Source organism: Somniosus microcephalus, chromosome 6 (assembly GCF_052327205.1).
Source record: "Somniosus microcephalus isolate GS21.2 chromosome 6, FLI_Smic_1.0, whole genome shotgun sequence".
Lineage (NCBI taxonomy): Eukaryota > Metazoa > Chordata > Chondrichthyes > Squaliformes > Somniosidae > Somniosus > Somniosus microcephalus.
The window spans coordinates 243,501,550-243,514,513 of record NC_140992.1 but is presented as its reverse complement, the minus strand read 5'-3'; the positions used below and the strand labels follow the sequence as shown (position 1 = coordinate 243,514,513).

The 12,964-nt window shown below is 41.5% G+C and overlaps 1 protein-coding gene across 1 annotated transcript in view; it reads right to left on the bottom strand.

Moving 5' to 3' along the window:
• Nucleotides 1–987: 987 nt before the first annotated feature.
• cdh31 (cadherin 31) overlaps nt 988–12,964 on the bottom strand; it is a 57,144-nt gene continuing 45,167 nt past the window's right edge. The window contains exons 12-16 of the mRNA XM_085991672.1: nt 10,783–11,007; nt 7,901–8,125; nt 5,925–6,055; nt 3,689–3,829; nt 988–3,391 (exon numbers count right to left, since the gene is read on the bottom strand). Of these exons, the coding sequence (XP_085847798.1) occupies nt 3,182–3,391; nt 3,689–3,829; nt 5,925–6,055; nt 7,901–8,125; nt 10,783–11,007 (932 nt within the window). The 3' untranslated portion in view covers nt 988–3,181. The remainder of the gene's footprint in view (nt 3,392–3,688; nt 3,830–5,924; nt 6,056–7,900; nt 8,126–10,782; nt 11,008–12,964) is intronic.

Here is a 12,964-nt window from a genome sequence, read left to right as displayed (position 1 = left end):
TCAGGGGTCAGCAGGCGCGATCGGTGGCAGGTCGGGTGGGGAAAAATACATTTTTTGACAGCGGGTAGGGAACCCACTATCAACCCATCTCCATGCTAGTCTCCCAGATGCTGGGTCTGTCAACACTGAACAGGCCTGACATCAAGCGGCAGGGAGGCAATTTAGATCATTAAGAGATTGCTAAGAGTCACTTAAATACTATTTTAAGCTTACCTTTCAATTTTATGAGTTCCCCCACAGGTTATACGCTGCTCGGGGATCACGTCAGCTCAGGTGGTGGTGAATGGATTCAGCATTGAATTATCTAATTATACTTGACAGCTGCAAAAGTGGTATAAAAGCTCCCATCTCACAGCTGTTCACTTTCCAAGCTCAGAAACTGCTGCTTATTGCATTTGGATTTGCTGTGTGGCTGCGGACTCCTCCAGCGGCAGGAGCTGGTCAGCAGCCCGCGCAGGACCTTGCGATTGGTGCGCGACCGCACAACACCTTAGCGGGAACATTGGTGTGTGGCCCTCAACAGCTCACCAAAATTTGTTAAGTGGCTCTCCAGCCCAAATCTCCAGCCTAGATTGTGTGTCTCTGGAGTGGGGTTTGCACCCACAACCTTCTGACTAAGAGGCGAGAGTGCTACCACTGAGCCGTGGCTGGCCAACTCAGAAAAGCCCATGACTCTTATCTGTTACAGTAGAGCCATGTTAAGAAAAGTACTCAAATAGCAACTTTTTCCTCCACCACAGAAGGCAGTGACTGCTGTTGGGAGTCTGGTTCCATTGGTATTAACTGCGCAAGCAAACAGTCATTATTCACACAAGCCTGGAAGTGTAGGCAGGCTACACAAAGCTATTTTACAGTAGTCCTGTACAAATAGAGACATATAGATACAGACACACACATGGGGAACAGGACCAATAAAAATGACCAGAAAAATATTATAAATTTTTTTTTTTTTTTTTTTTTTTTTTTAAATGGATAGGAAGACATTAAAAAGGCATATCATTTATTTTTATTCAGTGCTAGTGAAAGTAACTCCTTAAAATTATAAAAGTACATGACTATAAACTGTAAATACAGTGCAAGATTAGAGGTAATATGCAGAATCAAAGCTAATCTGTTACGAACATTTATTTAAAAATGCACACATACTTCACTACGAGGCAGAACAAATTAAAAATCAACTGAAATGGCCACATTTAGGAAATGAATATCCAAATGACATTCCAGTACATTAGATGGTTTACAGTGAACTTCAAAAAGGCACAAAAAAGGCAAAAAGCACTAACTTTGGTTGTCAGGAAATATTTTCCTTTGAATACTAGACCATGCTCAATCTTAAGTGAAAAGGTAGAAAAACTAACAGTGACATTTTTGACCTAACCCTTTCACCAGCATCGAAGTCCACTGAAGCGTGACAAAAACTCCACACACTCTAAACTTCTGCATTGCAATTCACACCATACAAATTATATTCTGAACTAAAGACAGAATTTAGCAAAAATGATAACATTCATAGTAAGGAAAAATAAACTTATAATCAAAGAGAGAGTGCTGTGCCGAGAGCTCTATCACGAATGAACAAATGGTTTAGTCTTCCAGGATGACACAAGTGAGCATGCAGTGCCCACAAAGAGCTTAACTGCAGGTTAGTGTGAAGTACAGACCTAAATCCAAATCCAAACTGGCCCAACATGGGGGGTGGGAGAAAGGAAGAGAAGGGAAAGAGGATCAGAATTGCATTTAAAAAGTGTAAATGAAATGAGCTGCATGCCTCCATACATACACAGGCCTATTTTACATTTCCTACCAAAAATCCTCATGTGCATTGAAGATTTAGTTTAAGGTGGGAATGGGGATGGGGACCAGCAGGGGGGTGGGTGGAGAAAAAGAAGAAAGTGGATGAAAGAAGAGATGATGCACACGATCTGCAACAACTGGGAGTTGGAATGAAGTCGGAGACATGCCAATCTAAGCCTGGGTGGGGGCTATAAGCATTCAGTATGCATCAGAATCTCTAGTGCAGGCTTCTTGTTCACACAAGAGTCTCTTTCAGTTAGGAGAACCCAAATTTTGGATTTTCAAATGCTGTTCCAAATATATCCCATCTCCTCTCCATTGTATATAATGCTGGAGATACAATTTGAGAATTTGGATTACAGTACCAATCTATTCGACAATGACGTTTACAGCTATGGATTTGTAACACAAACCATATAAAGCACATTTGTGCTTAAATGTGCATCTACTGCAACGGTGTCCAATCAATATAAAACTGTACAGTAGTTAAACTACCTTCTTACACAAAATGCAGGCGTTCAACTCAGTCAAGCAACCCAAAGGCTGCCCTGATCACAAAACCAGGCTTCAAACCCTTGGTATAAAATAAAAACTTTATTCTTTTGCAGTTTATTTTTGACTACTTAAGGCGTTAGTACATAGAGGGTAAAAAAATACCTTTAAAAAAAAGTTTGGCTTTTGTTAAAGCTCCTAAATGAACATTTCCTGAGAATGCATGTGCTGTCAACTTAAAGCAATTTTGGCCAGTAGCTGTGATAATTTGATTCCACAATATCTTTAAAAGCAGTACAGGTACACACAAAAAACGTCCAAACTCTGCACATAGCTGAAATGAATTAAGGATTTCAATTTAACATTGGATTAGTAAATCATTCAAAAGAGATATAATATATATATAAAAAACTAAAATAACACTACTTTCTAATGTATTATAGCATTCCTAAATTCTTCACATTAAGTCTCTTATTAAAAGAAAAAAATGATGCTTCAAAATAAGAAATGATGCTTCAAAATAAGATTATTTCAGTAGTAGGATGCTAGAACAGGAAGAGTCTATTAGGAATATATCAAATTGAATAACCTTTGGCTCTTTTACACTTTGGGAAAAGTCAAATGAATGATTCATGGACTAGTGGAAATAAAGCTCTCCAAGCAGTAGTCCATGCTGACTAGCTCGGAATTCATCTAAACTTTAGTGGCAATTTAATAACTTGCATTCAAGCTACAATGCAAGATCAGTTGGAATGTAATTTCAGTTTACCCTCACTCTACCACCAAATAGTGCCATGTACCCATTCCCCAGTATGCGCTCCATTCAGATTGCTTTTAATCATTTATAGTGGTTAAAAAAAGCAAGTCTCTAAAATGGTTGTGTAATGCCATTGTCTCATTCTTCCCCACCGCCATACATCTCAGCAAGTTTCCTGAAGCGTGGACCCCAGTTGTTCAAGTGGTCATAGTCCTGGTCTACATCAGAGTTATTGGAGGAGTTCACAGAGCTCAAAGATTCTGCCTCTGAACCGCCACCTTCATAATCAAACACCAAAAGGGAGTCATAAGGAGGAGCAGTTGGATCATTATCAGCCGTTTTCAGGTTCTGTGATGGAGATAAAACAAAGTACAAATCAAATTACTGCTTAAAAATATTGTTGATCACAAAGTTTACAGCCCTGGTTACAGGGTTAAGGTAATGGGAAGCTGATTAACCAAACTTAATCCAATAACTTAATTCAGGTCATTGTACGTTGCTTCCAATTTCCAGACCTATTTTCCACATACTGATACCAATAGGCACAAATTCAGATTGAGCACTTCACAAACTGCTGTCTAGTTCCACCACATTTTATTTTTTCCCCCCAGACATGGGCTATTGGATTGATGGTTGCTGCCTTACCTCATCAATGAAGTTGCCAATCTCATCCGGGTTTGCAGGGCGTGGCCGGTACTGTGGTGCCAAGAGTACCGGAGCCACATCATTACGAACAACCTCAGGTCTTGCGTCTAGGCCTCTGTGCAGTTGGCTGAGATCATAATCCTGTTAAACAAGTGGAAGATGGTTATAACACGATATTAGAGTGGAGATATTTTTGTATATTGTCTATTTAAAAGTAGGAATAATGTATTGTGGGGGTGGTTTTCATCTGCGTGCAGTATAATTGGCAGTGGGCAAGCTATCAGCATGAAATATACTCCCAATGGGCAGCTAGCCGATTTGGAGGTGAGAAATCGGGTGGTGTGGCTCCTTATCTAGGGCCTGTAGCAGCAGTTTAAAGGGGAGGTGTATTTCTGGCTGGAACAGAAAGAAGTAACACTGTGGAGCAGCAGATGTGTGCAGAACCTATAGCGGCAACTATACAAATTGTCAAATCCATTAAAGTGGAAAACCAACAAACAACTGCCAGAATAATATCTCCAAAAACTCCATCCAGATTTACCTGTCAATAGCGGAGGATCCCTTTAAATATCACTGGAAAAGGCTGGCACCTGACCTGTACCACCCATAATTGGTGGGCAGGAGCAGGAACTGGTGGTAGCCAGGCAGGGAGACCCAAAACTGGCATGGGGGGGGGGGGGGGGGGGCGTTTAAATTACATCACTTGACCACCACTATTTGCAATTATTCACGAGGATGGCAATTATTTCGGGTGGGAGCTTTGGGTGCCAGGATTCAAGCTCGTCTAAGAACGGACGTCAAAACAGTTGTAAGTTGGCGGGACCAGCAGCCTCTCCATTTCAGTTCCATTACCGCCCGATTTGAGTGCACAAACGGGATGCTAGCAAGATGAAAATCGCCCTGTGTTTTAAATTTTTTTATTGATAATACTGGATAATTTGGATTTAATAAAGTTAGAGCGTGAACAGTCAAAGCTTGAACTGCTTTAGTACTGAAATGTGATTTACATATCTGCACATTTAACTTTCTTGCCATTTAATTTTATTTACAGTCACTCCCACATTATTGATGTTACATGCTCCAACACTCATATGTAGTTGGTTTTATAGCTAAGTTTAGTTAAAAAAGAACAATTAGCTTTTTTGAGAATGTTCTATCAAGTTATTAAAGAAAAGTGGATTTAAAAGAAACTATAGTGAACGATAAATTTATCATCTTGGTATCGTGGAATAGCCTACTGTCCTTGCAAATCATCCCTACATTGGCAGTCTTGCTCTAAGGGAGCAGAAAAGCATCTAGTTTGAAATGGAAGTGTTCACACCTCTGATGTATTAGGGATGCATGTCCAATTTAACAACATTCTACATCCTGTGTTATTTAGTCATTCTACAGTCAGCATCTGATGACAAAAAGCTGCAATCAATTTCTTCACACTACAAAATGGCTGCTTTTCCCTACCAGAAACATGCATTTCAAAACCATCTATCTGCATGTGAACATAATATAAAATGGGTAATACTAGGAATTTGGTGTTTGACAAAGTTCTGTGCACCAATGAAATTGTTTGGAGTCTGGATTAAAAAATTTTTTTTTTTTTAATAAAAAGGTGTGAAAATAAGCAATTGTGCACAGCTTGGTAAATCAATGAATTTGCTCGCATTAATCAAAAGGTAATTTCGTTTCCTATCAACTGCTTCATAGTCCCTCACATTACTACACTCGTACTTATTCACCATCATTAAGTTTTGTTTTTGTGCTTTTCAGGACCTTGATCACCAGCAAAGTTTCAAGTTTTAGTGATTTATGGCTTATGGCCTTTTACTGAATTGAGACAGTGCATTAGTCAAAACCTTTTGAATGTTCTGTTCAGTTAGTCTAGCTCATATGGAGTTGCCCCCCTGCCCCCCCCCCCCCCATTTATAGATGACACATTTGCATTCTATACCCATATTACCAGCTTTCATGGCAAGGTTCAGGTTTATCAATGCAATTCTATTTGGAGGAGCACAGGTCAGCTGAGAATAGCAGAGTTCAGTGTCTAACAAAGAGACACGATGGCAGCCTGGCTAAGCATGACTTTAGAACTAACGTAAGCATATGACACAAGATACAAGTGGGTCCTGCGTGGAAAGAGAGATTCCAGTGAGAGCGCGCAAAGTAAACCACTCAATATGGATCCTAGTTTATAGATACTCTTTAAAAGCATAATTTTACAACCTGCTGTTCTGGCACTAACCTGGTCTTCCTCACCACCACCCTCTTCATCATAATAGTAAACGTTGTCCCGAACATCCTCTTCAGGCAGTAGGGGCTCCTTTTTGACACTTCGCCTCTTTCTTACAAATAGCAGGAGCAGCAGCACCAAGACTGAAAGAAAATTTAGTTTTTTTTTTTTTTTTTTAATTACTGTATTTTAAATTCAAGCAGCTCAGATCCAGTATCTGCCATCAGAAACACAGCAGCCTTATATAAGCTTATATGCTCATGAACAAGATAGTGCTTACAGTGGTCCAAAACAGTTACATTCAGCAACTGTACTGATGCAAACTTTACACCCGTGAATCAGATGAAATCAGTGGCATGTCAAAGGGTCTGGTTTCTCCATAATGACCCTTTATTTAAATACTGTGATCAGAATGGATGGCCGTTCAGTTTCCCATCAAATCCATCGAAAGTTGAATTCTACAAGACGGTGCCATTTATACTTTTAAAAATATAGGGATGCATGCAATTTTCCCTATAAGCTGCACGTGTGCCACAGTTAGCTGCAAGGTCCCGTGCAGGTTGCTCACAAGCTTTACATTGGAAATACCGTGCATGCGCAGAGATTTAAAGTGACCACGCATTGAAAGAAACAGGCCGCGCAGAACATAGTGCAGTCTACAGGGAACATTGGATGCAGGTATAAATTAATTATATACGTGGCCAATTTAGATCCAACATTACAACAGCGACTACACATCAAAAAGTACTTCACTGGCTGTAAAGCACTTCGGGACGCCCTGAGGTCGTGATATATAAATATAAATATATACAGCTCTGACTGACATCAGCGTAGGTCAAGCATTGAACCAGTGACAATCCAGGTCTGTACAGCTCAGCTACCCCCTGGATGAACATGCTCAGCCACGAGGGCATTTCTTTTAAATCCTTCTGTGCATCCTTCATAATTAGCAGATGTAGGATACAAGGAAAGGTCACCTTCAAGGCCCTGCTCATACTATGTACAGAAGTCACAACACAGCTGCACAGTACACCATCTCAATTATTCAGGAATGCTGAGCTTGCGCACTGTTTAAATTGGCACACGTACTAGATATGTAACAAATAGCAGAATACCTGCCCTGGTCCTCAGAAGTTCTCAGAAGGGAATTATACTCAGATAAGCCAGGAAGCTGCAGCTCTGCTGACCATGCAGTGTGCATTTTCATTTGGAGGAGCAACAGAAAGGAGCAAAGCTGTGTTCCCTTCAAAAAGGCCATAACCAGATATATACAGGGAAATGTTTTAAAAAATCCATGATCAATCACTTTCACTTGAGAGAGAGAGGGCAAGTTAAAAAAGGGACAACTAAAACACATCAGTGAAATCTGGGTTGTTCCCCTTAAAGCAGAGAACGTTACGGGGAGATTTAATCGAGGTGTTCAAAATCATAAAGGATTTTGATGGAGTAAATAAGGAGAAACTGTTTCCACTGGCAGAAGGGTCGGTAACCAGAGGACACAGATTGGCTAAAGAACCCGAGGCAAGATGAGGAGAATTTTATTTCTTTTTCACAGCAAGTTATGATGATCTGGAATGCATTGCCTGAAAGAGTGGTGGAAATGGATTCAATAAAAACTTTCCAAAGGGAATTGGATAAATACATGAAGGAGAAAAATTGCAGGGCTATGGGGAAAGGGCAGGGGAATGAGACTAATTGGACAGCCCTTTCAAAGAGCCGGCACAGGCACGGTGAGCCGAATGGCACTGTATCATTCTCAGGTTCTGTCGTAATTTCATGCAGCAATTTAGTAGTACTTGCACTACATCTATATTCAGAGTGTACAGCGTTCCGGGAAAAAAAACTTAATTTTGTTTGGGAATCGAACAGTAAGAATAGGCCTCAACATCACTCCCTGTAGAGCTTTGGTGAAAATATAGAATGCAGCTTATTAAGTTCAATTCCTTAAATGTAGATTTGGTTTTAAATTGCATGTAAATGATACTCACTCAACAATGCTAAGATAGCACCCAGAACAGCCAAAATGCCCGAGATTCCAAAAGCAGCAGCGACTGCCCTCGGTTTACACGCTCCATTTTCCTGACAGTCGCACACCTCCACCCGCAGTCCTGTGACCTGAGACAATGCCGGCTGCCCACTGTCCGTTACTTTCAAAGAAATTTCATATACGTTGGGATCAATTTCTTTCATCAGTTTCAACGTCACCACATCAGCTGAAGGACAAAAAGAAAAATCCAGGGTTATCGCTTTATGACTCTTACTAGTCAGTATAAAGGACGCATTAACTTGAAATGTGCCAAAACACCCGTGTTTAGTAAACAAAACCGCGGTGCAGCAATTAACGGCCCATTCGCCCCGCCGTGCCAGCCGTCTTCATTTTTGACCATCCTGAAAATGGGTGCCCGTGTACCCGCCTGTTTCAGGTGGGAGGCATCAATATGTCAATCGATGTCTTATGCCATTTTCAGCACACGCTCCACCCAATGGTAGCAGCCATTGAGCAGCCTAACTAGAAGTCTTTAAAGGAACTGTTGCAGGCTACTCACAAAACACAGCTAGAAATGCTTTAGTACCTGAATAGTCCTCCTGGCCCCACAGAAATCTTGCCAGCTGCTGCTGGCATCCCACTGTTTCATATCCCCCAAACCCCATCCCAGGAGGTCTGGACATGCAAGCAAGTTGCTTTCACAAACTAAAAAAAAAAAGACTACTTTCTGTTTCAGATGGTGGAGAAGAAACACAATATTATAAAAATTATTTCTTGGATTTTCTGTTCAACAGTGCAGCTCAAATCGGAAAGGTTTAGAGATTGGCAGGTCCTGATAGCACTGTGGTTAAAATGTGCTGCCCAAGGTGATATTAAGCCACACAGACGACAAGAGCCCAGGTTCAATCTTTGGTGAGTTAGCTCATTTCAGCTGCAGCAGCAGTACAATTGGTTTTAATGGCCCGGGTTAGAGAGAGGATTGAGGGTGGAGGGGGGGGGGGGGGGGAGAAATAACACTGCCGGGGTTCCCAGTATGCTCACCAGCCAGTTACTCCTGCTGGAAAGTCTATGCACACAATTGTTGGACGGGGACAGGATTAGAATCCGCTGTGGTGCCCTATATGGTTGAATAAGCTGCTGGCACTCACGATCCAGGCCCAAGTATGACAAAATGCTGACAAACTGTCTGCAGGTATCCATGTAACTGTATTTCATCAGAGCTACCTTCAGGAGAGGAGGGAGATAGACAAACCAGGAAGGTTCGATTCTTAGTCTGCACCGAGCTGGCTGATCTCAGCCAGGGTGGCAGAAAGATCACTTCATTGGATTCATGGATTCAGTGCCCAGTGATTAGGGATCAATAATTCCCTTTCTGCAAGTGCCACTCCTCTCCCCATCAAAATTGTCATCTTCACTCTTCAAAAAAATCCACCCGATCTAACCTCCCTTTTCTCTCTCTAGTGCTCAAAAATGTCCTCACCTCCCAGACTGTGCCTGCTTCTCCAGTCATTCCCTGTTCAAATTTTTCCAGTACAGACTCCACCCTTCTCACAGCCTTAGGCAAAATCAAAAATTACATCCCCAGTCACTGGCTGTGGTGCGTCATCCTTCCTCCTCTTCAATTTTTGATACTATTGACCATGTCTTCCTCCTCAAAACACCTCTCCTCGCTCATCCAACTACTACTGCTTCTGCATAGGTTTATTCTTACCCATCAAAAATCAACCCATGCATCTCCAGCAATGGCTTCTCATCCCTTCCTACACCAACCCCCCTAGGGACCCCCCAAGAGTCTACTTTTGGTCACCTTCTCTTCCCTATCTACATGCTGCCCATCAGCGACATCATCTGCAGGCACAGAATCAGCTTCCATATGTATACAGATGACACCCAGCTGTACCTCTCCACCACTTCTCTCAACCCCAGACATTAAGTTCTGGAGCGAGTCATAACTTGCTGCAACTCAACAATGGAAGACTGAAGCCAGCACCATCTGCCTCCATCACAAACTCTGCTCCCTCCCCAGGCTGAACTATACCATATGTAGTCCTGTTCAACCTTGAGTTGAGCTTTAAAACCCACATCCTTTCCATCACCAAAACCGCTTATTCCAGCTCTGCAACATTGCCCATTTCAATCCATATGGAGTCCCTCTGCTTCTGAATCCTTTATACATGCCTCTATCACCTTCACTTTTGACTTTTTCCAATGGTCTCCTATCCTCCAATCTCAGTGAACTCAATTTGTTCAAAATGTTGTCATTTATGTATGTCCCACACCAAGTCGTAATCTTTCATGATCCCCTTCCTCACTGATCTACACTGGCTACCCATCCCCCAATGCATTAAATTTAAAATCCTCCTTTATGAATCCCTCCCTGACCTCACTCCATCTCTACAATCTTCTGCAACCCTATAGGCCCTCAAACACCATTCCACTAACTTAGGCGTCTTGGGTCTCCCCTCTCTCCACTCCACCATTGGAGAAAGAGCCATCAACTACTTCTTTGGAACCCCACCCCTAAACGACTCCACCTCTCCATCACTAAAAATCCATCTCTGACCAGACTTTGTCATTCTTTCTAATCTTTCCCTTCCTGGCTTAGCATCAGTTTCCTTGCGCCTATTTGTCAAACACCTTGGGATGTTTCATAATGTTAATGGCACTATATAAATGCACGACGGTGTGTTTGGGGGGGGGGGGGGGGGGCAATATTCAGTCAGGGTTCCCACGGTGGTAATTATGTCCAGCAAGCAGTCAACACCTTCAGGAGGGGGAAAAAAAGTTGAAAAAGGAAGACTAAAGTATTTGGGCAAGAAGGGGAAAGTAGGCAGGAATTTATTTTTTTGGATAAGACTGCCCTTTTAAAAGTAGATTACTTACCCTGGTCAGTATGGCCAACAGTCCAGTTTGTCTCAGCTCCATGAACTGGCACCACAAAAAAGGGGAAGGTGTTGGGTGGGATGTCTTTGTCTACAATGGTTACATTGACAGGGACAGAATTCTGATTGCACACACGATATGTGGGACCGGTAGCGATGGGTGGATTATCATTGACGTCTTCAAGCTCCAGAAGCAGAGTCCCAGTACCAGTGGCAGGTGGAGTCCCTGTGGAGACAAAACAGAAGCTCTGAATCCTAAAGCAAAGCTTGGGAAATGTTCATTAGTCAACTGAATCAGTCAGTGTTCTTTCACAAGATCATTATGAATGAGGGTAGCCATTCAACCCATCTTAGTTCATCCAGATGGACCCTAAAGTCCCTGCATTGTAGCATCGGATTTATTTTAAATTACTCTAGGGTTGTCGTCTCTACTGCTCTATCCATTCCATTTATGTGAAACAAAATTACGATATCAGTCCTAAATTTGCCTTTTACTAGTTTGCACCTCTGCTCCCCTGACCTACTCTCACATTGTAAAGCAACATTCTACATTTACCTTTTCCATATCATTAATTCGGCATATTTCCACATCACTTCTCAGGTGCCTCCTTTCAAGGCTGAAAATCCAAGTTTTTCCTTTCTTATATAAAGCTATTGTATTAACAAATGTCAAAGTTCCCCACCCACAACAAGGTTCTGGATTTGAAAAGACAATTATCAACATAAACCAATTAAAAATGGCCTTAAAAATGGCCATTTCACCTCTTTGCCATGGGCTTCGTCGTATCCAGTACAGTCAACAAACACTTTGAAGGGAGACTAGTGGTGTTCTCGTCAATTTTATTACTGGTGACCAATCAGGCTGCCACAGCTACAGTTTAAACCATTAACGTATATCATTCACTTTTACATCCAATAGCTATTCTTAAAAACTCATTGCTTACCTACAGCTACAAGTTACTCAGAGATTTTGAATATTACAGATGTACAATGAAACAACACTAGTGGTCAGTAACCTACAGGGGGAGAGTGAGGTTCTACTGACTACATTCCTTTTTCAGGAAAGCTAGGCAAACATTGGTTTTCAACAAAACACATGTTACAACAGTTTAATTACATTGGTATTAGCTTAAATGTTGACTGGCACTCTTGACAAAAGAGGGGGGAGATGGTGCACATTGTTGCCAGGAACTTCCTCAGCGGTTTTCCGATTGGCCACCGTAACTTTGGTGGAAGATCAGTGGAAACCCCGAACTGGTGCATGAAGGGGATTTTCCCCCAACAAAGATACACCAACTGATCAAAAGAACACCCAAGGAAATTCCCTTGTTCGACATAGTGAATGCTAAAGAACAATAGAAATATAACCGATGAGAAACACTACTGGATATAACAGTTGCTGGGGAACTCTTCACTCAAAGATATAACAATTTCACGGTTTTAATCCTTTTGCTTGCACATAAAGTTTTATTCTGTATCGCTCAAAATGGCTTTGTCCTCTTAACTTTCTTTTTATTCATCATAAAAATTCAACTTTTAAAGTGTTTAAATGGACATTTGCATAAACCTATCTATAAATTATTTAAATTCATTTTAATAAACTATAATTTAAAGTCTCGTCACATGTTAAATCTGTGGGTGGCACAATTTATCTGAAGTAGATCAAAAATGTGTCATGCTTTTCCCACTGGCTCAACATAAGTGATTTAACTGTACTGATTAACAAGAATATGGATCAAAGAAACCACAGAAACACAATCACTTGTAAAATTGTAGAATGAATTACATCGGAAGTATGGTTCTAGCTGCCTTTTTCATTTATAACCCAGCTCACCGTAATGTTTCCAAGATAAATATAAAAGGCCCAGGCTTTCCTGCTGCTGCCGGCTTTTCTAGTGGATCAGGGCCAGAAGTATGCTCAGAGATGACTCCACCATATCCCTGCCTTCTCCTTTGGCTGAGGGTGGGTCTGATGGCCTAACATTTACCAGTTCATGTGAGGATGAGTACATACTAGTGAAATTAAAGTGAGATAAACACAGCATCGGCTGTGTTTCCCACTTTTCCCCCAACTCAATGCTGGCCATGTGTTGGTCCCGGCATCCAAAGTTCAATAGTTGGCAGAATAGGCCTTAGTGGAATCATTAGCGGGCTCTGTGCAAGCACACTGAGCATGGCTGTGC